Source organism: Myxocyprinus asiaticus, chromosome 27 (genome assembly GCF_019703515.2).
Source record: "Myxocyprinus asiaticus isolate MX2 ecotype Aquarium Trade chromosome 27, UBuf_Myxa_2, whole genome shotgun sequence".
NCBI classification, from domain to species: Eukaryota; Metazoa; Chordata; class Actinopteri; order Cypriniformes; family Catostomidae; genus Myxocyprinus; species Myxocyprinus asiaticus.
The window spans coordinates 41605136-41631264 of record NC_059370.1 but is presented as its reverse complement, the minus strand read 5'-3'; the positions used below and the strand labels follow the sequence as shown (position 1 = coordinate 41631264).

At 37.6% G+C, this 26129-nt stretch overlaps 1 protein-coding gene across 1 annotated transcript in view; it reads right to left on the bottom strand.

Moving 5' to 3' along the window:
- LOC127417948 (iron-sulfur clusters transporter ABCB7, mitochondrial) overlaps window positions 1-26129 on the bottom strand; it is a 67619-nt gene that overhangs the window by 9188 nt on the left and 32302 nt on the right. Inside the window, exons 6-14 of the mRNA XM_051658235.1 lie at window positions 21358-21626; window positions 21174-21262; window positions 20991-21078; window positions 12907-13081; window positions 10238-10395; window positions 8925-9088; window positions 7421-7550; window positions 4289-4460; window positions 1895-1998 (exon numbers count right to left, since the gene is read on the bottom strand). Of these exons, the coding sequence (XP_051514195.1) occupies window positions 1895-1998; window positions 4289-4460; window positions 7421-7550; window positions 8925-9088; window positions 10238-10395; window positions 12907-13081; window positions 20991-21078; window positions 21174-21262; window positions 21358-21626 (1349 nt within the window). The remainder of the gene's footprint in view (window positions 1-1894; window positions 1999-4288; window positions 4461-7420; window positions 7551-8924; window positions 9089-10237; window positions 10396-12906; window positions 13082-20990; window positions 21079-21173; window positions 21263-21357; window positions 21627-26129) is intronic.

The following is a 26129-nucleotide window of genomic DNA, read 5'->3' as shown; positions in this document are numbered from 1 at the left end:
TTGAGACACTTAGTAGCAAGTACTGAGAAAAACCATATATGCTGGATGAGGATGTCTGTGATATAATAAGCACTTAATAGATTTGAATGGACAGAGATTCTGAATATAAAGACGAAAAAATTTTTCCAACTAATTTTCTGTTTTCTCTGTATAAACAGTCACAAACTTTTTTCCAGCCCTGACTATAATTGTGTTATTAACTATTTCAACCCTATGGATGCACCGATACCATTTTCTCTCACATGATCCGACTCCGATAACTGAACTTTCAGTATCGGCCGATTCCGAAGCGATGTCAGCGTTGTTTTTGTATTTTCTCCCCTTTTCTCTCCAATTTGGAATGCCCAATTCCCAATGTGCTCTAAGTCCTCGTGGTGGCGTAGTGACTCGCCTCAATCCGGGTGGTGGAGGATGAATCTCAGTTGCCTCCGCGTCTGAGACCGTCAACCCACGCATCTTATCACGTGGCTTGTTACCGCAGATACCTAGCGCGTGTGGAAGCTTCATGTTATTCTCCGCGGCATCCATGCACAACTCACCCACCGAGAGCGAGAACCACATTATAGTGACCACGAGGAGGTTAACCCAACATGACTCTACCCACCCTTGTAACTGGGTCAATTGGTTGCTTAGGAGACCTGACTGGAGTCACTCACGTTGTTTTTTTCTTAATCAGTTTAGAATATCTATACCTCACTGTGTGGAACTGATTGAGGGTACTCTTTTACTGCATATATATAAAGAATCAAAAACATTTAATACACATTATTTAATTATAAAATTGAGAGAGAGAGAGAGAGAGAGAGAGAAAAACACGATTCAATAAAAAATGTGTAGCCTATTAAGTTATATATATATATATTTTTTTATAGTTTACTGGATAATGCAGCAGCAAAATTAACAGTAAATCCAGTGAAAGTCTTCAGTCGAAAAGAACATACGTTACATATTTTTTTCCAACCTAAATCTGGACTTCATACAACTTCATACAGTAACACAGTTACTTTTGAAACCCAGTCAATTTAATGTTAATGTAATTTAATATAAAAAAAATAATAATAATAACAAGTATTATTATTGTTATTATTCATAAGAACAACAACAATAATAAATATTAGAATTTTATTTTACAAAAGCAATGTATTTCAGATGTTATTTTTTAACTTTTAAACCCTGTGGGCTTTTATTTTGACACTCCCGCAAGACAGTTGAGCTTACAATGTCTGTGTGTGTGGTTTTGGTAGTTTAATGTGCTTGTCATTCAAAATCTGTTGAAGTTTGATCCTCAGGTTCCTTTCTCAATGCATGTTATAAGCAATCCGAACTACTGACCATCTACTTCTGAGATGTAGTGCGTGATGGAGCGCTCACCCATTGCGAATCTGTTCTGTTCACAACAGAGCACCGTTCATTAACTGAGGCGCACTGCACAAACAGAAAATATATTTGTTTATTAAACACAGCCCTTTGTGATTTACTAAGTTATCGTATGTGTTCAAGAGACTTTAATTAAAATGCACGAGTCACATGGACTTTACTGCTGTTTTTATGGTTGTTTTATGCCATTTTTGGAGCTTGACAGTAACGACCATGACTAAAACACCGTATTGGATTTGGATCGGGCTCTCCCAATCTGGTTAAAAACGTCAGTATCGGAGGCAGAGCCAATAACGATCCAGGTATCAGATTGGTTCATCCCTAATAAACCCGCCCCATAATGTGTTTCTAAACAAAACAACAACACAACAACATGAACTATGGTTGATCATGTTACATGTCAGTTGGACAATCTCTTCCTGTCTAAGTGGCCTGTTCTTGTTAAGAATAAGTTGCAATGTGACCACATTTTATGCCAATAGTCAAACGTCTGGCTACATAAGACAAAGGCTCTCACCTCCTCAGTGATGGAGTCCAGTGAAGACGTGGCCTCGTCGTAAAGTAGAATGGGAGGATCCTTTAGGATCGCTCGTGCGATAGCCACACGCTGCTTCTCTCCACCTGTCACAGAAAAATATTTGCCACTTCACTACTGATCCAAAAAGAAATTAATCTGTTCCTCTACAGCACTTGTTCAAAACCAGGGGGCTTCAGAAAACTTCCAAGTAAAACACAAGATGACTTAAAATTGCTTAGAATGAATTACTGTATATTCAAATAACAAAACTTTCTTCTTTTTTTTTCAAACCCCATTTTCTCAAGGTTGTGCAGCATGCAACCTTGGCAAATAAAACAACTGTTGTTTCACTGATGGACAGAGCTCCTGAAGCAACTGGATTCACAAATTATTTAAAAGCTGTGGCACTAGCGCCACCGAATGTAACTTCCATTGGTCGAGTGAATGTTGTTGTGTCTCATGAGATGGGTTGTTCAAAACAATGGAATTATTATAGCACCACCAAGAAAACAGTGTTTACAGTTTTCAAGAAGAATAAAGGTGCACTCAGTAACTTTTTGTTCGTGACATCTTGGACTGACAGTGACACCTAGTGGTGTGGATGCAGCACCATTCAAAATCAACAGTTTTCAGTTACAGATGTCATTGTAGAAATTCAGTATTCACAGTCAGACGTGATTAATTTAATCCAAGAGTGAAAGAGTCCAATAACAAGTTACTGAGATTAATCGAGTAGTATTCAACTGGTCATGTGATTCTAGAATGGCAGCCCCCATTGGGGCGCCCCTACCCTGTGTAGAATAAAACAGCTTTTATAAGGTTACTGATGTGACAAGAGTCCTCATCTCATGTGAGTGACCATGATTTTATACATACATTTCAAAATTGCAATTATTTTCTTTAGGAGTAAACCTTTTTTTTAATGGGGAAAAAATTAATGAGTGCAGCTTTAACCTACAAATGGCTTACTTATAGTTGTTTCTGCATATTAATCTGGGATAGGAGAAAGTTTTTTTAACACAGAAAAAGTTACACACTTCAGCTTTAATGTAACGTAACTTGGTTAACATTTTTTGGTGTTTTCTCCTTTTGTTTTTCCTGTTTTAGAGGTTGACCGATATATCGGTTTTACCGATTAATCGGTGCCAATAATTACTCTTTGGAACTACCAGTTATCGGCAAACATCAATGATGATTTTTTTTATTAATATTATTCCTCATTTTTTTCATTCCTCATCAATAAACCTCTTCTGGTGAAATATTTATGTGCAAAACCTCATCTGGTGAATATATAGGCTATAAAAAGCTTAATTTGGTTAATAGTTACAGGTAGAGCACTGAAACAGGGCCAAGTCTCTTATTTCAATCTAAGATTCCCCAGTGTATTTTGGCCTTGTTTATAGTTAAAAGTCCCACGCTATGCAAAAAAATCTTAATTTAGCTGGTTATTATTGGGATTTTGGTAGCACAATTTTTTGATTTTATTCATTTTTGGACTCTTGTAGCCTCAATGTCTGTGCACATCATAGTAAGGAAAGACTCATAGTAAAGGAATTTATCATTATATAAATCGATAAAAAAAACAAAAACTACCGGCCAATTAATCGGTTATCTGCCTTTTCCACCACCTTAGTTATCGTATCGGCAAAATCCACTATCGGTTGACCTCTATCCTGTTTAACCTATTTGAATTGAATATTTTCGGTCTTTACATAGGCCTTTAAAATTAATTCCACCAGGAGGCATTTTCACCTCCACTTCGATTATGATATTTGTTTTGAATTTCTTTATCTAGCCTATTGTTATTGGATATGTCACTGGCAATAACTTCTCTGATTGGTCATAACATTTTAAATATGTTGGCATTGCATTTTTGGTTTTAAAATGCCTGACGAAGGACACGGGGCTGAAATGTTGTAATGATACTCATTGTTTTAGTAAGCTATGGTACAGTAGTGTGCAGGATTGTTTCTTTTTAATAGCTGTTATTTTATACACCTAGCAGTAATCTTTCAGGATTGCAAGGTCTAATCACTTTTTGAACATAATGTAACTAAAATGGAAATAATTATTTGAATGTATTGACACTCCAGATTTCTTGGGTGGCTCTCCAATAAGACAATAAAAACTTCGAATGTGGCCCAGTGTAGGATTCAGTTTTGCTTAATTATCTGATAACTTTTGCTGCCCCAAACTAGAAAAAAAAAATTATATTCTCTATTGAAATTTTCAATGACGCCTTTTATCATTTTATTAATTTCAATGGCTTTCAGCGGCCTGGAAACCGCTATTTTAAAATTAGCTGATATTTCAAGGTTTTCCACGACAGTAGGTACCCTGCTGATATCACTTCCAGTTCAGTTCTAAGAATGAGACAGTGAATGGCATAGGTACCTGAGAGTTTCAATCCTCGTTCTCCAACCTGTGTGTCGTACCCATGAGGCATTTTGAGAATGGCATCATGGATTTCAGCCAGTCTGGCCACTTCGTAAACTTCCTCCGCTGTGGCATTGATGTTGCCATATTGCAGATTGTAAAATATAGTGTTGTGGAAAAGCACAGCATCCTGAAATTAAAGTCAATTTTACATTTAATTTCTCGCAAAATGCTTTTAACTAACATGCATCACGAGGTGTCATAAATTGTATTTTTTAAAACCTGACCGATACGGGATTTTTGAGACCGATACAGATTTTAGAGGGGGAAATTCACAGATTACCGATATGGTGGCCGATATAGTAAAGTTTTGAGCTGGAATGAAAACAGACCTTTTCTATGTGGATTGTTCACAGATTTTGCACCGATATGACTATGCAAAAGTACTCAGAAGGCTGCTTTCTTAAACAAATATTTTATCAAAGAATATTTGACATTTCTATTATACATTGTCAACAAATTCTAGAAATGAACACTGAGAAAATAAAGAATAAATAAAAAATAATAAATAGCTTAAAAAAACATCAGTACTGTATGTTTAGAATAAGTCAAATGCTGACCATTAAAATAAAGAATAAATACAAATAAAATAAATAGCTAAATAAACATCAGTGTTTAGTATCAGTCAAATGCTGATTATTTTAATACTGCCAGTAAATTTACACTAGTGATGGGAAGACTGGATCATTTTACTGACTTGAATCTTTGAGTCTCATTCAGCAAAATGAACAAATCTTTTTTCAAGTCATTTTCGTTCATTTGAGCAGAATTAAATTAAAATGTTACATTTTCAATAGCCAAATCCCCCCAACACATCTACTAACGCAAACTTTGATTATAGTCCCAATAAGGAAAATTTGATAATGCAGCCAAGGAATCACCTCTGGAATCTTCTTGTCCGAGTCGTTCGTTCTTTTGTCACTGCATAGCGTATACGGCTGTCACGTGACTAAAGAACGAACGACTCGGACCAGAAGACTCGAGAGGTGAACTAATCATTTCTGTTTCCTGTGTGAGCAGTGCATAGTGTATACGGCTGTCACGTGACTAAAGAACGAACGACTCGGACCAGAAGACTCGAGGTGAACTAATCATTTCTGTTTCCTGTGTGAGCAATGCATAGCGTATGCGGCTGTCACGTGACAAAAGAACGAACTACTCGGACCAAAAGAATTGAGAGGTGAACTAATAATTTCTGTTTCCTGTGTGAGCAATGCATAGCGTATACGGCTGTCACGTGACAAAAGAACAAACGACTCGGACCAAAAGACTCGAGGTGAACTAATAATTTCTGTTTCCTGTATGAGCAATGCATAGCGTATACGGCTGTCATGTGACAAAAGAACGAACGACTCGGACCAAAAGACTCGAGGTGAACTAATCATTTCTGTTTCCTGTGTGAGCAATGCATAGCGTATGCGGCTGTCACATGACAAAAGAACGAACGACTCGGACCAGAAGACTCGAGAGGTGAACTAATCATTTCTGTTTCCTGTGTGAGCAATGCATAGCGTATGCGGCTGTCACGTGACAAAAGAACGAACGACTCGGACCAAAAGACTCGAGAGGTGAACTAATCATTTCTGTTTCCTGTACAGCGCCTATGCGGTTTTCATGTAACAAACGAACGGAGGTTGCGCAATGTACATGCGCGGCCAACACAAAATGAATGAATCACTCTCAAAGACTACTCGTTCTTCTGAGTCACATAAATGATTCATTCAAAATTAACGAATAGTTCATGAACGACCCATCACTAATTTACACCTGCCGAGACAAGAGATAAACAGCAGCAGCGGTGTTACACCGTATTCTGCTATACAAGTTCAGGGGAAACTTTCAACGGTGGAAAACCAGACTTTTAAATATTACATTTTATAAATGCAGCAACTGGAATTGTTCAGCTGAAGGGGGTACCAAACTGTGAATCCTGAACAAAACAGTTTGGTGAATACATGTTTACACATTAGCTTCCACTCAGCTGACAAGCAATGAAAGTAGCAACATGGTTAGCTAGTTAGCTATAAGCTCGTTGTCACGGAAAGTAAAAGATGGACCAGCATTGCGTCTCACCAACTAGGTAACAACATAGCGTGAAATCAACACTCAACAGACACAATCCACCACCACACCGTTGTCTGCTGAGCTGCATAAAGATGCTCTGATGATTACCTTTCAATCTGCTACATTAGGCTTCTGACTGCACTGACAAACTATAGCTGGCTAACAGCAAACAGGCATGAGTGACATGGTTGTCAGGGATAAACGTTATATTAGTTATATTGAAAAGGGAAAATGATGGGGTCATTGTTTATTAACTTTCCAGTAAGTATTTCACAAACTAGTTAGCAACTTACCGCGAAGACACCGCTCAACTCCGCATCGCTTAACTCCGCCCTGTCTGCAGAGCCACTGTCAGTTCAGAGTCAGCTCTGTAAACAGTGGAGTCAGAGCGCTCTGCTGGACAAACTACGCAATGACACCAATTCTAAAGCATTGTTTTCTGCATTATATGTTCTGAAAAAAAAGTTTTCATATCTGCGAATATCGGTAAAATATACGCCGATACTGATATATCGGTGAAAGACTAATATCGGCCGATAATATGTATATAAAATATCGGAACTATTATTTTTGAATAGCCTCAAAATAGGTGTGACCATTGTTCCCATGGTACCTCACTGCTGGTTTACAACAGAGAGATGTTAAAAGAAAGTGAGAAAAATACATTTGTACATTCTTCAGATTGTCTTCTGAAGAAAATCTCAGTGGTGCTTGCCTGTACAGCACCCACTACTACAATGTTAGGGTGTTGTGGGTGGTTGCTAGGGCATTGCTATATGGTTGCTAGGGTGTTATGGGTGGTTGCTTTCTGGCCCAAGTCAAAAGAGCCGACCCCAAGTGTTAGTGATTTTTGGGTTTCTAAATATAACTCAGGTATCTCCGTAAATGCAAGTCTATCATTAATAGTAATACTGACGTTGCCTTAGCAAACACTACTAGTACATCCAACAGGGCAAACATGTTCCTGTAAGGCACAAAGTTTATAATTACATTTGGTGATTTTTAGAGTCAGGTTCAAACTCTCACCTGCGGTATGACACCAACAGCTTTCCTCAAACTTTCCAAACCTACATCACGAATGTTCTGGCCTGCAATGTAGATGTTGCCTTGCTGTGGCTCGTAGAAACGAAAGAGTAATCTGACAATTGTGCTCTTCCTAGAAACACATAAAAAAAAAAAAACATTATTTAAACCATTGTCAGGACTGTGGTAAACATAAAAGCCACTTTCCACGAATAAGGTACAAAATAGGGCTTGAAAGTCGTATTTTGTTTTTTTCAACAAATGGACAGCGAAATGTTGATGTTAACTTCGGAAGGTCAAACTCAATGTGCTTTTTATATATTACATTTATTTGATATGAGATTCACAGTTTTTGCAACCCTGTTATAAAAATTTTGTCAAGTACTGCTGTGTGATTATTTTCTTGCCAAGAAACAAATAAAAACAGGGTTGCAGATGTAGCCTAAATTAATCACTTACTAGGGGCTAGCAAGTTTAGTACCAAACTATAATAGCTATTAGTTATTTTATTAAATTATAAAGCACTTTTTTTACCATATGTTTTTTTTTTCCTCATAATTTTTCTTTCAATAACTTTGGTAACAGGGTCGAATAGTATACCTTGACAAAAGCGGTCAACATTTACTTATCTTAACTGTACCAGCCATGCTGTAGAATATCTATTTCTATATCTATTGGGGTGTAACAATTCACTCATCTCACAATTCGGTTCGGTTCATGATACTGAACTCACAGTTCGGTTCACGATTCTCAAACCCACGGTTTTCAAATGGGGAGGCGCCAGAGTGTGTCAGAGGAGGCATGGAGATTAATGATTAATTCACTAAGTGAAATAAAAAGATACATAAATACAATAAAACAATGCATTGTGAAGATAAATGAAAATTATTGGCTTAATGAGCCATAGTTCAGCTTAAAAGAACATAGTTCTATGGTCTTATAATACTGCTAAAAGTCATGAATGCATGCACATCATGCGAGAGCGTATCCATGTACCGGTTGGCAAGCACACATCTCTCCGCTCGCACAAGGATTTCCTTCGCCGACAAAACTGGACGCATGCTCTCAATTATATGCTGCTCAGAAAGTGCGTGTGCATGCTCAAAACGTGTCCTACGCACTTGAGAATGTTTAAAGCCATATAACTTTAAACATTCTCATGCTCAAAACGTGTCCTATGCACTTTGTATTGTATTTTAGAGCTCCTTGTGTGCAATGAAGCGATTTCCATTTGTATGCCCACGTACTGAATAGAACAGACACTAAAAAAACTAAAACAAAAAAAACAAATATTATATATATATATATATGAACCGCAACGTATCATGTGACGATAAACCATTACACCCCTACTATCCATCCATCCATCCATATAGTTTTCACTCCATAGGACATGATATTTGTGCCTTTATTGCTTTCAAAGTAATGGGAATCTAATGTGTCATAAGTTCAGTGAAAACTGAAGGTAATACAACATACTGTGTATGCATAACAAATGAACTCTTACCCAGATCCACTGCCGCCAACAATAGCCACCTTTTTCCCAGCAGGTACTTCAAAAGAAACCCCATTAAGCACCTTTTGTCCCTCCAAGTACTCAAAATACACATCTTCAAACCTGATGGTGGCTTCCTGGGGTGTAACGAGCAATGGAGAGGCCATTTCTTTCTCCTTAAGGACAAAAAAGGTAAAAAAAAAAATGTTTTATTTTTTCTAGATTTACTAAGGAAAATGTTTAAATGCTGCAGTGTGTAGTTTCTGAACCACTAGCATCACCAAACAGAATTGCAAAACTAATTAAATAATTAAAACAGTTTTCAAACAGGTTTCCTGAACGCTGTTCCTCTGTCTGTCATTGGTTGCCTGAACAGATCCCTCCCCAATCTCATGCTACTGGTTGAGCCAAGGTTGCTATGTCGGGATGCTCAAATTAACAGAGCAAGCCGAGCTTTTCTAGTAAATCATCCTCCGAATGGCTTACTTATAGTTGTCTCTGCATATTAAGCTGCAAGAGGAAAAAGTATTTTAACAACCAAAAAAATTAAAACGACAAGTGGAGAGTGAGAGAAAAATCTACTTTTCATATTCTCAAACATTTTTTCAACAATAACAGATTATACCTGTAAAACAACGGCACTCTGGACGTTTACACTAATTCTGCACACATTATTTGAGAAATTAAATTAAGGTCTTGCAATAATGGCTTGATGGGCAGTTCTGTCACGCAGAGTGCCACGGTGAAAACCATTACTGATTGCTGCGAACAATTGGACAGAATTTATTCACACTAATTACAGGCTGCATACGAAATCAGCCAAACCAAGAATGAGAATTATCAACCACCAATGCATTTCATCCTCGACTGATGCTCTGAAAGACAAGAAATACTCAAATGTTTTATACTACGACAAATGACATGCGATATTGCTTTGATTAGAACTATTCATATAAACTCTTGCATAAAAAAAATCAATACAAATCTTTTTAAAAAGCATTTCTTTTCCCCTTAAAGCCAGTGTAATTTTTCAATATTTCAATACTTTATCCTATCCCTGTTTAATATGCAGAGACCATAAGCATTAACTTATATAACTACAAGTAAGCCATTTGATTGATTGATTGATTGATTTAATTTCCTCAAAAACTGTCGCCCTGTGGCTTGAACATTTCAACAAGCCCAACACTTTTTTTGCGATTCCATTCGTTGCTGCTAATGGTGCAGAAATTACACACTTAAGCTTTAACGTTACTCTCAACTTTATTCAACAAAAGTAGGTATAGTAATGCAACAAAACAGGCAGCAGTTTAAGTCTAACAGACCTTTATCTTGGTGTCCACACTAAGAAGTGTGAAGAGTGTGTTCATGTCTATGAGGGCCTGTCTGGTCTCTCTGTACACAGTGCCCAGGAAGTTGAGTGGCATAGAGAGCTGGAACAGCAGTCCGTTCACCATAACTAAATCTCCCACTGTCATCGTTCCTACAGAAAAAAAAAGTTAACCTTAAAGCTCGAGGTAAGGACCATTTATTGAAACTAAAATGCAAAACCTGATTCAGAAATCTTCATGATTTTGACATTACAACCATGAACTCATTAACATATGACCACCAACATAATATACAGTGTTGTGAAAAAGTATTTTTCTTCAGCTTTTGTGAATATCTCATAATAAATTGTTCTAAAAAATTCAAACAAAATCTAACATAACACAAAGGCAATCTGAGTAAACACAAAATACAGTTTTTAAATGATAATGTTATTTATGGAAGAAAAAAAGTTATTCAATACCAACTGGGCCAGTGTGAAAAAGTATTTTTACTAGAATAGTTACTAAATCCCCAGATCTATGAAACTGAATTCATAATGGGGTTCAGCTGGACTAGACACACCCAGGCCTGATTACTGCCAGCCCTGTTCAATCAAATCAGCACCAAAATAGAACTTTTTCAGCAGCATGAAGTTGGATAAAAGGTCTCACCCAGTAGCACACTATGCCAAGGTCGAAAGAAATTCCAGAAATGATGAGGAAAAAGGTGACTGAAATAGCTTCCCAGACTGATGTATTTCAAAGACTCAGGGACTCCAAAGAACCACAGTGAGAGCCATTATCTCCAAATGGAGAAAACTTGGCACAGAAGTGACCTCCAAGTCACTTGGAGTCCTCCAAGACAACAGCAACGACTCATCCAGGATGTCACAAAAAAGCCAAGGACAACATCTAAGTAACTGCAGGCCTCTCTCGCATCAATAAAGGTCACTGTTCATGACTCCGATATTAGAAAGACACTGGGCAAAAATGCCATCCATGGAAGTGTGGTGAGGTGAAAACCACTGCTAACCCAGAAGAACATTAAGGCTCGTCTGAATTTTTCCAAAACACACCTTGATGATCCTCAAAGCTTTTGGGAGAATGTTCTGTGGACTGATGAGTCGAAAGTGGAACTGTTTGGAAGACAGGGGTCCCGTTACATCTGGTGTAAATCAAACACAGAATTCCACAAAAAGAACATCATACCTACAGTCAAGCATGGTGGTGGTAGTGTGATGTGTGGGGATGCTTTGCTGCTTCAGGGCCAGAGTGACTTGCAATAATTGAGGGAAACATGAATTCTGCTTTCTACCAAAAAATCCTAAAGGAGAACGTTCGGTCATCAGTCCGTGAGTTGAAGCTTGAGCGCAACTGAATTATGCAGCAAGACAATGATCCAAAGCATAGGAGTAAGTCCACCTCTGAATGGCCCAAAAGAAGCTAAATTAAAGTTTTGGAGTGGCCTAGTCAAAGTCCTGAGTTGAACCTGATTGAGATGCTGTGGCAGGACCTTAAACGGGCAGTTCAAGCTCGAAAACCCTCCAATGTGGCTGAACTAAAGCAGTTCTGCAAAGAAGAACGGGCCAAAATTCCACCACAGCGTTGTGAAAGACTGATCTCCAGTTATCAGAAGCGTTTGGTTGCAGTTGTTGCTGCTAAAGGTGGCACAACCAGCTATTAAGTTTAAGGGGGCAAATGGGTGATATAGGTGTTGGATAACTTTTTTGCTTCAATACAAATAATAAAATATATATTTAAAAACTGTATTTTGTGCTTACTCAGGTTGCCTTTATTTTATGTTATATCTCGTTTGAAGATCTAAAACAATTTAGTAAGAAAAATACACAAAAACAGAAGAAATCAGGATGGGGGCAAATACTTTTCCACAGCACTGTATTAACATCTATTCCGTATTCGGCAACTTGGCAGGGGCGTTGTTACATATTTCACATGCAAAGAGCTAAGCCAATCGCAACAGAGGTCATTTATATAGATAATTCTTAAAGGCACAGTAGCAAAAACAGTCTGTTTTAACTCTAAAGCCCAAGTATACTTCAGTTATGATATGAACGCTCAACCTTTCAAAGTATACTTCAATTGTCTGCGCGCATTCACAGGCGGTTGGCACATGCACGCTATGACTACTATCAGATACTGGACTATAAAGATACATAAAGATGTCTTGATATTCCTTCAGATTCGAGTTATACAAATGCAGGTATCTTATGACCTCTTGACACAAGCGCTCTTGATGTGCACATCCACTATTATCGTTTTCACCTTTGTCTCCTGATGTTTAGTGGCGATTATCATATTCTAGGGCTTCTTTGTGACAACAATGGCTCAACTGTGAGTGTTTCCACCTTGTGGACCCACTTATTAGCGTAAATAATTCCAGGCACATGCACATTCTGTACGTTCAGAGTATGCACGGTTAGAAAAATCAGGCTGCACACATTCAGTGCTCGAGCACTCTGCTGATGACAAGATTTGCATCACTCGTCCTGTGCGCAGACGCCTAGCGTTCGCCTCTGACCAAAGTATACTTTGGGTTTAGGGTCAGAGAGAGGGTGGAAAATTAAAAACTAAACTATGACAGTTTTTGCCACAAGAAACATTGACCAACATTATGTGGACTACAAGGCAAAAAAATTATAAATGAGCATATCACTGATTTTCACCTGCCATTATGCCTTTGCTTGCGAGCACCATGACAGCGGTGAGACCAACGCTGAAGATGGCGCTCTGACCAAAGTTTAGCATGGCCAGAGTAGAGGTAGTCTTCAGAGACGACGATTCGTACACCTTCAGAAAACCATCATACTGCTCGGCCTCATACTTCTCATTGTTGAAATACTGAAAGAGAAAGAGTCAGAGAAGCCCTTGTATGAATGGAACACAAAAGGACCTGTTTACAACATGAAGTATAATGAAAGACACACTTTCTACCAGTTTGACTGATTTTGTATAATTGCCTTCAAGTGAAATAAACATAAAGCCCCTTTACAAAAAAGTACTGTAGCGGTACACTAGTGCCATAATAAAAGATGTATCAGATGGTAATACCATGGTACTTGGATACACTACCAGTCAAAAGTTTGGACACACCTAGTCATTCTTCATAGACCGCAACAGTACCCTGCCCACTTATTCAGCATCATGGTTCTGGAAGTATTTTTCCCCATACTTTTTATCCATAGGATTTTCATAAAATCCTCCATAAAAGAGTCCTAAGCCATGAACCAAACCAACCAGCTCCGAGGTGAATCGCAACATCACAAACTTTGTTTTGACGGCAAAATGTATTTGAAACTCGGACAAAAAGACAAAAGGTACAAGGCTGTGTACTTACCGTCTTTCACAAGGGTACAGACTACAATCCCATGAAGCATTGGGAATTATGTAATTGATTAAACAATGGGAATATATACTACTGATTTTAGGTTGTCGATTATAAGAATAGAAACAATATATTTTACGTTTATTGCAAAATATTCAGATATGAACAATTAGATAAGTAGTTTAAGGGTAAAGGGAGACCGACTGGATTATGTCACTCACAGTGCACCATGGGAGTGGGCGGTCACTCCGAGGCAAATTTTGCAGGCTTCTTTGGCCACGGTTTTCTGATTGGTGAACCTTTCTCTGCTGGACCATGGGTAATGTAGTTGTATACCAGGAATTCCACTATCAAACATACTATTTAAACAATAAAGTTGAAATAACGCAGACGGATGGCTTCAACAGAAGCATATACCATCGATAAACAGCCCGAGAGCTCAAGGTAGGTCTGTCTTGAAATGTTCATAAGCTATTGTTGAAAATCAATTTGTCTGCAGAAAATTTTAAAATGGACTTTTACTTCTGGAACAAGACTGTTGCACTCTATAGACCTTATTCACATCAGCGCCATCTTTGATTTTTGCCGAGAATGACAATGAGGCTTTGAGGACTAAATGTACAGTCTCTTCAAGGGGCTGTACTGCAACTTAAATGACTCATCTGGGACCTTTTTACTGTGTGTGCCATTGAAGAGACGTTAAGTCTATTCTTCACAGCCTTGTTTTCATTATTGTTAAAAAAAAAAAAAAAATCAAATGATGGCGCTACTGTGAATAAGGTCTATTATTAAAACATTTTACATCATAATTTTTCATATTCAGATTTTTTTGATTGCAATTTTAATTGCGATTTTGGCAAATGTTTTTCCTTATTCACACACTGGACTTTCAAAAATGCTACCGTTGGTTATTTCTTTGTGCCTTTTATGAATTCTCTTCTGAACTATTGATGGTACTTTTTTTGTGCACTGCATTCTGATTTACAAGATATCATCAGTGTGCAAAAGATCAGAATCACAAATGAATAAGAATCACAACAACAAATATAACTGCATCTTGCTACGATTTAGAATTGCATATGCTCATGTTGCGATTTTATTGTGATTGCTTAACTGTGCAGCCCTAATAGTAAAGTAATCCAAACTATTAAATAACACAAATGGAAGTATGAAAAACTCACATCAAAATGATTTCAAAGTACTCGCCATACTTTGTCTAAATTCCATCTCTGCACATCTCTGTTCATTCTCTCATGAGGTGACTTCATGAGGTGCATGCTGAGATGCTTTTTAAAAAGTATTACTCCCATGTATGCCGGAAACTTGTTTTTCTTCAGTATTTGCTCAAACTCGTCCATTTGTAAAGACATGTTTTTAATTAGCTTTTAGTTTTGTAAAGAAATTCATTTGAAGGCTACATTTATGCACAATTTATATTTGTCGACAACTCAAGCATTAAAGTATTAGCCTTTAGGTCAAAAGGTCTTCATAACCATAAGAAAAATAAAATCAGTCAAGTGTGTCCAAACCTTTGACTGGTAGTGTGTACAATGGTACTAAATAATTATCATCTTCAAATACTGTGCCATTCACATGGTAACTCAAGGAACAACACGTTATACCATACAAAATGTGAAAAAAATAAAAAAATTAAAGAAACATTGCAAGTGCCTTTATTCTAATTACTAGCTCATAAGAAGTTGACAATAACCATGTAAACAATCTTTGACATGTTCTAGTGATGCTTCAATCATGTATCCAGATGTTACAAAGCTACTACTGCATGTCTCAACATCACCATCTGAGTAAACCTAATGATAATGCTTTCACAGGCTAAAACATCTGAGACTCTTCAGCAGAGAGAATGATAGGAGAGAAGACAGCGGCACAGAGAGCAGTACAGTTCGGAAATAGAAGCGCGCCACAATTAATTAGCTCTACAATGTGACACAAAGGGGTGAGGCGATAGACAGCTACAGTTAGGCTCTGATTGGATGTGGAGGACAGTGACAGATTAAGAGTACCAGAGTTAACAAGAGAGAGATATGATTGGAAAATGAACCAAACAACATGATAAACAATAACCAATGCTATTTTTTTTACATTACCATTTATAGCAACAAACCTCTGTTGCAGACATGTATCTTGGTGAAGCGTAAAATATATACACCACAAGTGTCACCAAATGGCATCACAAAAACAACGGCTTCCCAAATACTGCAAATGATCAGACAAACAAGATAGTCCCATCCCACACTATTGCTAAACCACTGAAATTATTTTCACCAAGCTCACGCTAAAACTTGCTAAAAAAAAACATCCAATAGACTTGCATTAAAGGCTTGTTTTGAAGGGATTGGCTCTGCTGTTGTTGGCGCATATTCAGGCGTTGCAGTTATAGCAGCATCTCATACTTACATCAAATGTATTTTAAATAAATTTCTTGCTTTTTGCACCCACAGTAGAAAAACACATTTTATTGGAATGTGTATAGTTCCACATCTAACTGATTTTAGTTCAGGTACTAGGCACACAAAATTATATTTCGATATTTTTTAGCAAATTGACGATATTCGATATATATCTCGATAATTCTGTTTTTGCTCTGAAACAGCAAGTGTTTGTTTTTTTAATCAGAGGAACCATCATTTAATCTAAACAGCCATTGTAGCCATGTAGAATTAATATTTCAAAGGCATTAAATAAAAATCTATTTAAAAATGTTGAAGGCATTTTTCCCAAAGTTTTTCACTAAATTAACACAAGGGAGAGTAAAATGTAATCATTTTCAATGATTTGCACATTTATACTTATATTTAACATACAATCATATATGGAAGCATAATAAAAATATTATGAAAATATTATTTTTTTGCATATGCAAGTGATTTTCTTATATCGATCTTGGGATTTAAAGGGGTAATTAAATGGAAAATTTTCCTTGATATTTAGACATAGCTATGTTCAGACTGCAGGCAAATCAGATTTTTTCTCAAATCAGATCTTTTCAGGCAGACTGTCCGCACTATTAATTGCAAGTGATCAAATCAGATTTGCACGTTCAGACATAACCAACCTATCTGCATGGGATGCTTTGGTAACGACTTAGGCGTACCCACATGACGATGCTTTCAAAACAGATGCGGGGAAAATGGAGGTGCATCATCTCACTCTCCAAATAAGCACCCTGTCCAGTCACGGTGCAGAACTCCTCCGTCGCACAAGAAAAACTCAACGACGGAGGAGAAATATTGTGATGTTCCGTGCTGCAGTCACCGATTTTTGACGTCATCGTTGTGTGTCGCATTAAGAGTCACGCAAAAGACCATTTGAAATCCGATTTGAGTAGCCAGAGCGTCCGGACTGAGACGCATCTGAAAAAAATCTGATTTAGGGTATGTTTACACGACAAAGATGTACTAAAAACGGAAAAGTTTTCCTTCGCGTTTTTGAAAAGTTTCGCGTACAGACGACAATGTTGTCAAAATTATCCCCGTTCACACGGATCCGTAAAAACGACTAAAAACGCCGTATTATGCATGCCAGGCCAGTAGTTGGCGATGTCGCTTTGTAAAGAAACACTACGCGCCTGCGCACATAAGCATTCTTCCACAGAGCGGTGAATACAAACAATGAAGATGGCGATCGCTGGTCATAGTAGTGATGCAGTAAATCTACACTTTGCTGGAGAAGCGTCAATCAACTCAAAATCTTGAGCAGCACAAACACAGTCCTGTAGTCTGCCATTGTAGTTTTAAATGTCTTGCACGTTGTTTTGAAGTATTCACGCACATGCCCATAGACTGAACACGTCATGCGCGTGCGTCATCGTTTTCGTAATTTCGCGTTTCTGTATGTTTACAAGCAGACGATAACGGTATTGTTTTCAAAAACTTGCACTTTGAAACCCGTTTTCAAAAGTTTGTGTTTACAGGCCCCAAAACGCCATTGTCATGTAAACGAACAGCCAAAATGCATAAAAATGTTTCAGTTTTTAGTTGAAAACGTTGTCGTGTAAACGGCCCCTTAAATTGCATTTGAAACCACCTCCTGATGTGGTTTGAATCAGATTCTGAAAAATCTGATTTCATGTGGTTTTTTTGCTGTCCAGACTATCAAAACTCATCTGGATATAATCTGGATATGCAAAAAATCTGATTTTTTGTGGCAGTCTGAACATAGCCTAAGAGGTAACTGTACTATAAGAACATACAGTAAATTTCAGAACTCAAAAGTCTAAAAAGAGCATTTATAGTTCCCAGTCTATTGAAACGTCTCATTTTGAAAACGGTGTGTTCGTGACGTCACGAGACATTGCTCAGTTGTATTTACATGCCCAACAACATGTCATTGCACACTTGGCCCTGCCCACTAGTGCTCAGTTCATATCGTAAACAGAGAGAGAGTCAAGTCTAATGTGTGACCAACTATTCCTGACCACCAAAAGGGGAACCATCTGGACTATTTTGTACATTTTTGTGGATTCAACATGCATCACACAGACTTCTTTGACCGCTGTCATGTTTATCGTGCCAATTTTAAAAGATGCAGTGTCAGTCACAACTCAGAAAAGGAGACTCTGTTTGGCTTCATTGAGCAGCTCTGTATCTTGCTGTTCTTGCGCCCATCTGCGCTATTTTAAACTGTTGGTGTAAGTAAACAAGCACTAGCTGGACATCATTGACCATTTGAATGCGTTTCTAGTGATCTGCACCTCGGTGCACTATGTGTGTGCATCATGTTTCACCGTGCTTTGTAGTGGTTGACTGATATATCGCATATCGATATTCTGCCTTTTTTAATTATCGCATCGGCAGATACATTTTCCTGTTTGGACGATTTTTTTCTTGAGGGTGCCGAAAATCGCCTGCTTGCATGTGAAGCGACTGAGACATGCAAACGACCAGTTACGGTTCGTTTTGTTGTAATGTGCCATCGTGTTACTACAATAATAGACCGGTGTGCAACACAATCTCATTTAAACGGTCTGCATATCCGAGCCGCAGCAGACGCGTTTGAGCCCGTTTCATTCTCCCTCTCTCTCCTCAACAGTTCCCTGTAACTTTTAACTGTCTTGTCTAAAGATAAAAAGGCAAATATCAATAAAACTAATATCATATATACCGTCTGCGAATATGCAGATATCTCGTTTAAACAGATGTAATAAACCAACCTCACATAACTTCAGCAGATTCAGCATCCTGTGTAGCGCTCATTTATTTACCTCTAAAGCACGTATTCTATCTGCCTCTCCTCAGCAGTTCCCTGTCACTTTTAACTTTCTTTTCTAATTATAAAAGGCAAATAGCAACAAAACTTCTATTATATACTGTTTGCAAATATGCAGATATCTCGTTTAAACAGATGTAATTCACGAACCTCACGAAAATCCAGCATTTTCTTCCCGTCGAGCACTCATCTAATATCTTCCTCTAAAGCGTGTATTCTATAAACCAGAATCAAAACTTCAGGATCAGGATCAAATGTTCCTCTGATTCACAAATCATGATGGTCAGTGGTCACAATATTTCATATGTCATAACTGCTTTATAGTTATAGTGCCGATGTGCTTGAGTGAAGTTTTAAATATTCTGATGCAATGTGTTGGGTGTACGTTATGTGTTAACCCTGAAATTTAGTTTTATATTGTTGTGGAGAGCTTGTTTATTCTCTTCCAATTGAGTTTCAAATATGGCTGAATTTGAGGGGCAGCATGATGTTAGCCAATCAGAACAGTGGGTGTTTACACTGAAGTTTCGTTTGAGCCGATCGTTTGAGTCAAAAGGCCAGAAACAGGGTAGAAAATGATCATTTATTACTAAACTATGACAGTTTTGGTGAAAAAAAACTGTACTGACGTTATCAGTGGACCTCAGGAAAGATAATAAAATTATTTTAAAAAATAGCATTTCATGACCCCTTTAAGAAACGATATTGGGATTATTCAAATGACGATTGCAAAGTATCGGAGAATCGTTTGACTATGACATTAGCAAACACCTAGCAATGCCCTAGAAACCTCCCAGAACACCCTACAATGGCAAGTTTTGCACGGGACAAGCACAACTCAAATTTTCATCAGAAAATATTAAAATGTAGTTGCTAATGCATTATTTACAGTATAATATATTTTATATAGATATAAACTCAGCTCCTGAATAGTTGTGCAGGAAACACTGGCACACAGAAAGAGACACCACATCTCGTTAGTGCCTTACGATTGTCTCAGCACCTCTCCAACTCTCCTGGACAGTAATGGCATTCAGAATATTCCATTAGACACCATCAAACTCAGCACAGACTCGTGTGCCAATTATTAAAGGAAGTGAAATGTACAATGGATTGTTGCACCAGTGAGACAGCTGTAAAGATGAGTCTACTGCTGTCAGGAAGTGTGTGTAAGAGACACAGAGAGAGATCTATGTGATGTTTATGAGCGAGTGTGATGTGTATAAGTCTGTGTGAGCGAGTGTAACGGATTTGGAGTGGGTGGATATCACATTAGGTATGCACACTAGCTTAAAGTCATACTAAACCCATGTGCATTGACACCAGTGACGGGGAATAAAACCCTGCATAAAATACATCTGCTCTTAACAAAAACACTAAACAGAATGAAGCTGAAGGGGAAACATGAGGGCTGAAACACAAGCCGAACACTGATAGGTTCGTCTCAAGCGGTTCATTCAAACCAAAGTTTGCTATAGGCAAATATGCCTAATTAAACAACATTATTGCAATTATTTCACAATTATGCTACAAATTGGCGTCCCATTGACTTTTTTAAAGCAATGAAGGCACAAATCACATTTTCTTTGGAGTGAGAACTATTAGATAAACCATTATCTAACAGAAAATTAACAAGACATGAAAAATAGATAGCGTTAAACAGATTAAATGCAAAATGTTCGACCATTCAACACTGTTACAAGGTAACAGGGTTCCATTTGTTAACATTAAATGAACAAATAATGAACAATATATTTCTCACAGTATTTATTCATCTTTGTAAATGTTAGTTAATAAAAATGCAGCTGTTCATTGTTAGTTCATAGTCCTAATGTTAACAAATAAAACTTTTGATTTGAAAAATGTGTTAGTATATGTTGAAAACATTAAACTAGCTAACCCTACTGAATGATTGCTGGATTCAGGCTAAATCTTCAACCCTGTTACCATATTGCATAACATACAATTGTATTTTTATTTAGTGTCTATTGCTAGAGAATCACACAAATCAAGGTTTTAAACTGCATTCAAACATGACTCCCACATTTTCAGTTTGACCAACCATAGTGGACAAACTACATTTTCTCAAGGTTAAGCACCTCCTTTCACAGGTACTTATTTTGTACAGCCCTATTTTGTACTCTATTCATGTGCCAAATATTTGCAGTAATGACAGCAGTCTATCGTGTAACCTACCTTAACAGTTTCATAATTGAGAAGAGAGTCTATCGCAGCATTTCCAGCTTCATTATCAGCCTTATTCATCTCTATCCTGAACCGCGTCCTGACCAGAGACACATACAAATAATTAATAGAGATATCAATGTAGCTTTTAAGACAAATAACAATTATTGTGATATGACAGAAGTCATACTATACCTCCATTGTGTAACAGCGATTGTGAATGCGGTGTATGCCGATAGCGTTCCCAGAGTGACCAGCGCAAACTGACCCCCACATTTATAATACTGCAGAGGAACCATAAAACAGCTGTTAGACACCGAAATTAAATCGTAAAATGTAGTAATGTAGTTCTATATACAGTATATTAAGGCTGACTCACCAAAATGCCGCAGACCAGAAGCATCTCAAACAGAGTGGGCCCCAGGTTAAAGACCAGAGCGCTGAGAACAAAGCTGATTCCTCGTGTCCCGCGGTCGATGGCCTTTGACAGCGCTCCTGTCTGTCTGCTCAGGTGGAATCCAAGATCCAGGTTATGAAGATGGAGGAAGACGTTCTTAGCAATTCTTCTGATAGAGCTCTGAGCCACTTTCCCAAACACAGCATTCCTCAGCTCATTGAAGAGCGCTGATCCGGCACGGGACACACCGTCTAAACACACACACACACACACACACACACACGTGTTCACAGTAGTGCGTGTTCACAGAACATTTACTGAAGAGCTGAAGAATAGCAGAATAAAAAAGAAAAAAGAAACTAAGCTAAAGTGTGTGCAAATCCAAGTCAAAACAGTCACTGTGTGAAACACAAATTTTACCTGATTTCAAACCCACAAAACTTTGTCTGACATTGCAAACTAAACCAATACAGAAGTGGCAAAACTAGTCTTAGTCTTAATGTCTACTGTTGGGATTTTGTTTTTTATAATTAAAGTGAAAGCTGTTTTCTGAAACCAGAGGGTTGTTTCAGGTTAAACTTCTGTCATCATTTACTCACCCTAATTTTGTTCCAAAGTTTGGCTTTCTTTGTTATGCAAACCACTAAAAGGAAATGTTTTAATGCATGGGCTTTCAAACTGGGGTCTGGGGGCTGCCAGGGGGCCACGAGGAAGTGCTAGGGAGTCTGGGTAGCTCAGCGAGTGCTTCCACTCCTGGAGTCGCGAATTCCAATCCAGGGCGTGCTGAGTGACTCCAACCAGGTCTCCTAAGCAACCAAATAGGCCCGGTTGCTAGGGAGGGTAGAGTCACATGAGGTAGCCTCCTCGTGGTCGCTATAATGTGGTTCTTGCTCTCGGTGGGGCGCGTGGCGAGTTGTGCATGGATGCCGCCGAGAATAACATGAAGCCTCCACACGCGCTATGTCTTCGCTGTAATGCGCTCAACAAGCCACGTGATAAGATGCGCGGATTGACGGTCTCAGACGCGGAGGCAACTGAGATTTGTCCTCCGCCACCTGGAATGAGGTGCATTGGGAATTGGGCATTGGGAATTCCAAATTGGGGAGAAAAAAAAAAGAAAAGAAAAAAACTACATTTAACGAATTTGACATTATTGCCATATCAGTTTAATTAAATGTTTCTCTACAGGTTTATACATATAACATCACTCAGTTATTGGGTAGAAAAAAGACATGCTGCCAAAGTACTGCAAAGTAGGCAAAACATTTTCCAGGTAATTAGGGATGCACTGACATAACTTTTTTTTTATTTGAACAAAAGACTATGGATACCGACATTTGTCATCAGATCAGTGTTTTACTAAGGAATTAGGCTTTAACATGTACAAAGCTATTTTACTGTTCTAACAATAAATAATAAATCATTTCCATTGAACACGGATTTGATCTGTTGAACACATGAGAGGACAACATTTTAAGAAAAAAATAATATGATGATTTTTGTGGGGGGGGAAAGGGTTTTTAGCATTTCTGTTTTTGCTGTTCTTAATAGAACACATTTTACATATTACGATAGAACATTACAAATTCATTTTATGCATTATTAGATTCAATATGCTTATCTTTTATGGATTTCATCTATTTTGGTAGGTATTTCTTTATATTACACAGAAAAATGATTACAAACTTTATACAATGCAATAAATGTACGTATTTACTCATAACTAAACCATTGTTATTTGTCATATGCGATCACAAGCATGAAAACACTTATATAAAAAACAATAAGGTTGATATTAGAGGTTTATATCGCTGGTTATAGCTGATGGTTTTAATTTAGTTAATGCATTGGTGCATCCCTACAGATAACATTTTTACAATTTCTTTTGGCTGTAGTACAATTACCAATAAAAAAAACAATATAATTATTTAAATTGTCTTCATAATATCATGCTTAAATGTATTTTTTTCTAATCTTGTGTTAACCCACAAAAACATAAATAGTGACCTTTATATATTTTAGGAGGGTGTTCTTCTCAAGGAGACTGTCATATTTGGGGATCCTTGGCATAAAAAATAAATAAATAAATATATATATTAAAAAAACTGTTTTAATGAATATCTCGGCCCATCTTTTCAATACATTGATGACGGTGGATAGTTTTTCCACATCAAAGCTTAAGGACCCAAAAGTATTATAGAAGTTGTCCATGCGATTCATGTGTCTTATTACAAGTCGTCTGAAGGCATACTATAGGTTTTGGTGAGAAAACCTGAAATGCAAGTAATTTTTCAGCAAAAATCTTGACATCCATTGCATGTTCAGAGTGCATTCAGAGAAGTGCATTTAAAGCAGCCATTTTTTAGTTACCTCAGCATTGAAAAGACACACCGCGATTTTCATTGAAACATCTATTTTTGTGTTTCACATAAGAAAGAAAGTTCTATGGGTTTGGAACGACATGAGGGTGAGTAAATGACAAAGTGCGCTAAACTTTGTAATTCAGCCTGGAACATTCCTTTAATCCCACAGTTTCCGAGGCGGGAAAAGCAGCTGTAGTACCGAACAAGACTGCATGACAACAGTGACTTCCTCCTCTTCACTTAAGAGAACCTGAAGCTCATTAAACATCACACCTAAGGGCAGTTTAAACCCCTCTTGACCTACTCCCTATAAAAAGCGACTTTCCATCATTAACATCGTCTAGGTAACAAAAGCCTTTTTAGTGTTTGTGGCTTAAAATAATGTAGACCAAACTCTTTCAAAGCATGAAGTCCATATGCTAAGATCTAAAACACGTGTAATTTTGTTGTAGGTGATGGGAACTGGGGAAGAAGCGGTGTTACAAAAGTTAGAGTATGTCTATAAAAACATAGGCTTCTTGCATTTCAAAAAGAGCAAGGAAAAATATTGTATTCCTGATATGACCACTTCTAGTTAAAACTAGCTATTTCAGTGACTGCTCTAATGCATCAAATCCACAGCTTACAGTATCAATCAATGCAAATTCTGCACAGATAATCTGTGCCTTGCAGCACGCACACGCGTCGCACAAAAAGCGGCTCAGAGAAGTATTTAATGGTCTGTGTGCACAGGACCTAATGACTCTCATTATAACATGCAGTTATGAGGAGAAAGTGCATTTTCACTCCAAGACACAATGACTTGTAAAAGATTAGTTACCATTATTCATTAACTTAATTTCTCTTTATTTAAGTGTGCACTCCATTCGCTGTCACACACTCCACAATGAGCACAAACTCGGACTGGAACTGACAGGAATTTGTTTGGTTTGGTAAAACTGCAAGATCAGAAAAGTTGATTAAAACTGCTCTAAAATGTTCATCAGTTCTCTAACCCATGGGGTGAAAACAGCCTGATTGTCTATGTTGTTTTTGCAAAACAATCAATCAATTAAATAAATAAATAAAACAAACAGATTATGTAAAATAAATTAATAAACAAGTTTCAAAATAACATCCCTTCTGACTTACATTAACAGAGAGGAAACTTTACAGAAAGTGTTGAGACATATACTTTAAAACAGGGATACTCAACTTCGGAAAGGTCAGGGGCCGCAAAGCTGGATCCCTGTACCCTCGAGGGCCGCACTCTTCATTTTTATGATTATATAAGTATACAAGTATATATAATAGAATTATAAGTTAACATTTGTACAGTAAGAATGTTGGAATGTTAGTTAACAATTAGTTAAAAATATCTCAGCTCTGTGGATGAGAGACAGATCAATATTTAAGTCCTTGACTTTTTACCAATAAATCTCCACTTTCACTTTCAGATGTGAAAGTGAAACTAAACATGTGCCACGTGTGACTTTCAGATGTGAGAGTGAAAGTGGAGATTTATAGTGAAGAAAAGGACTTAAATATTGATCTGTTTCTCACCCACAATCTCTAAACTTCTGAATACATAGATTTAACCACTAGAGTCTTATGGATTATTTTTGTGCTGCTTTTATGTGCTTTTTGGAGCTTCAAAGTTCTGGACACCATTCCCTTGCATTGTTATGGACCTACAGAGCTGAGATATTCTTTTAAAAATCTTCATTTGTGTTCTGCAGAAGAAAGTCATACACATCTGGGATGACATGAGGGTGAGTAAATGATGAGAGAATTTTCATTTTTGGGTGAACTATCCCTTTCAGGAATTTCTTTAAGCATAAGGGGTGTAACAGTTTGATTTTCTGATATAGAGGAGTTCTGTTGTCACTGTGACTATCAACTAACAAACACCATGAGTGTTCCACATCACATACATCAGAGATGTATTCAAAATCAAGAGTGATATATCCAAAATTAACACCAAAAGTCCTTCAGTGACAAGTCATAAAGATTTTTTCACCCACCCCCCCCCCCACTTAGCGTTTTGCACCGAAGTAGATCACTACAAAGCATTTGCGTGGAGGCGTCTCAACGCTGTCACTGATTGAAAAACTGTTATTTTTTCTTGTAAATACTGATATCATGATGAGTATATTTATGAGCTTTTCAAAAGACTGGACAGATTCGCACCATGTTGAGTGACTCTCAAGTGAGATTGTGAGCACGTGCACGTTTGACTGACAGACTGCGCGTGAGCACATGTACTCTGTATGAACGCGCGCGCAGACCAACTGCCCCTCTCATAACATCAGCCATGCTAAACTCAGATATTATTTCTTTATTTATTTGTTACATCCTCTTGCAGTCTCTAATGTGATTCAGCAATGTAGAGAACTAGCGTAAATCCTCATG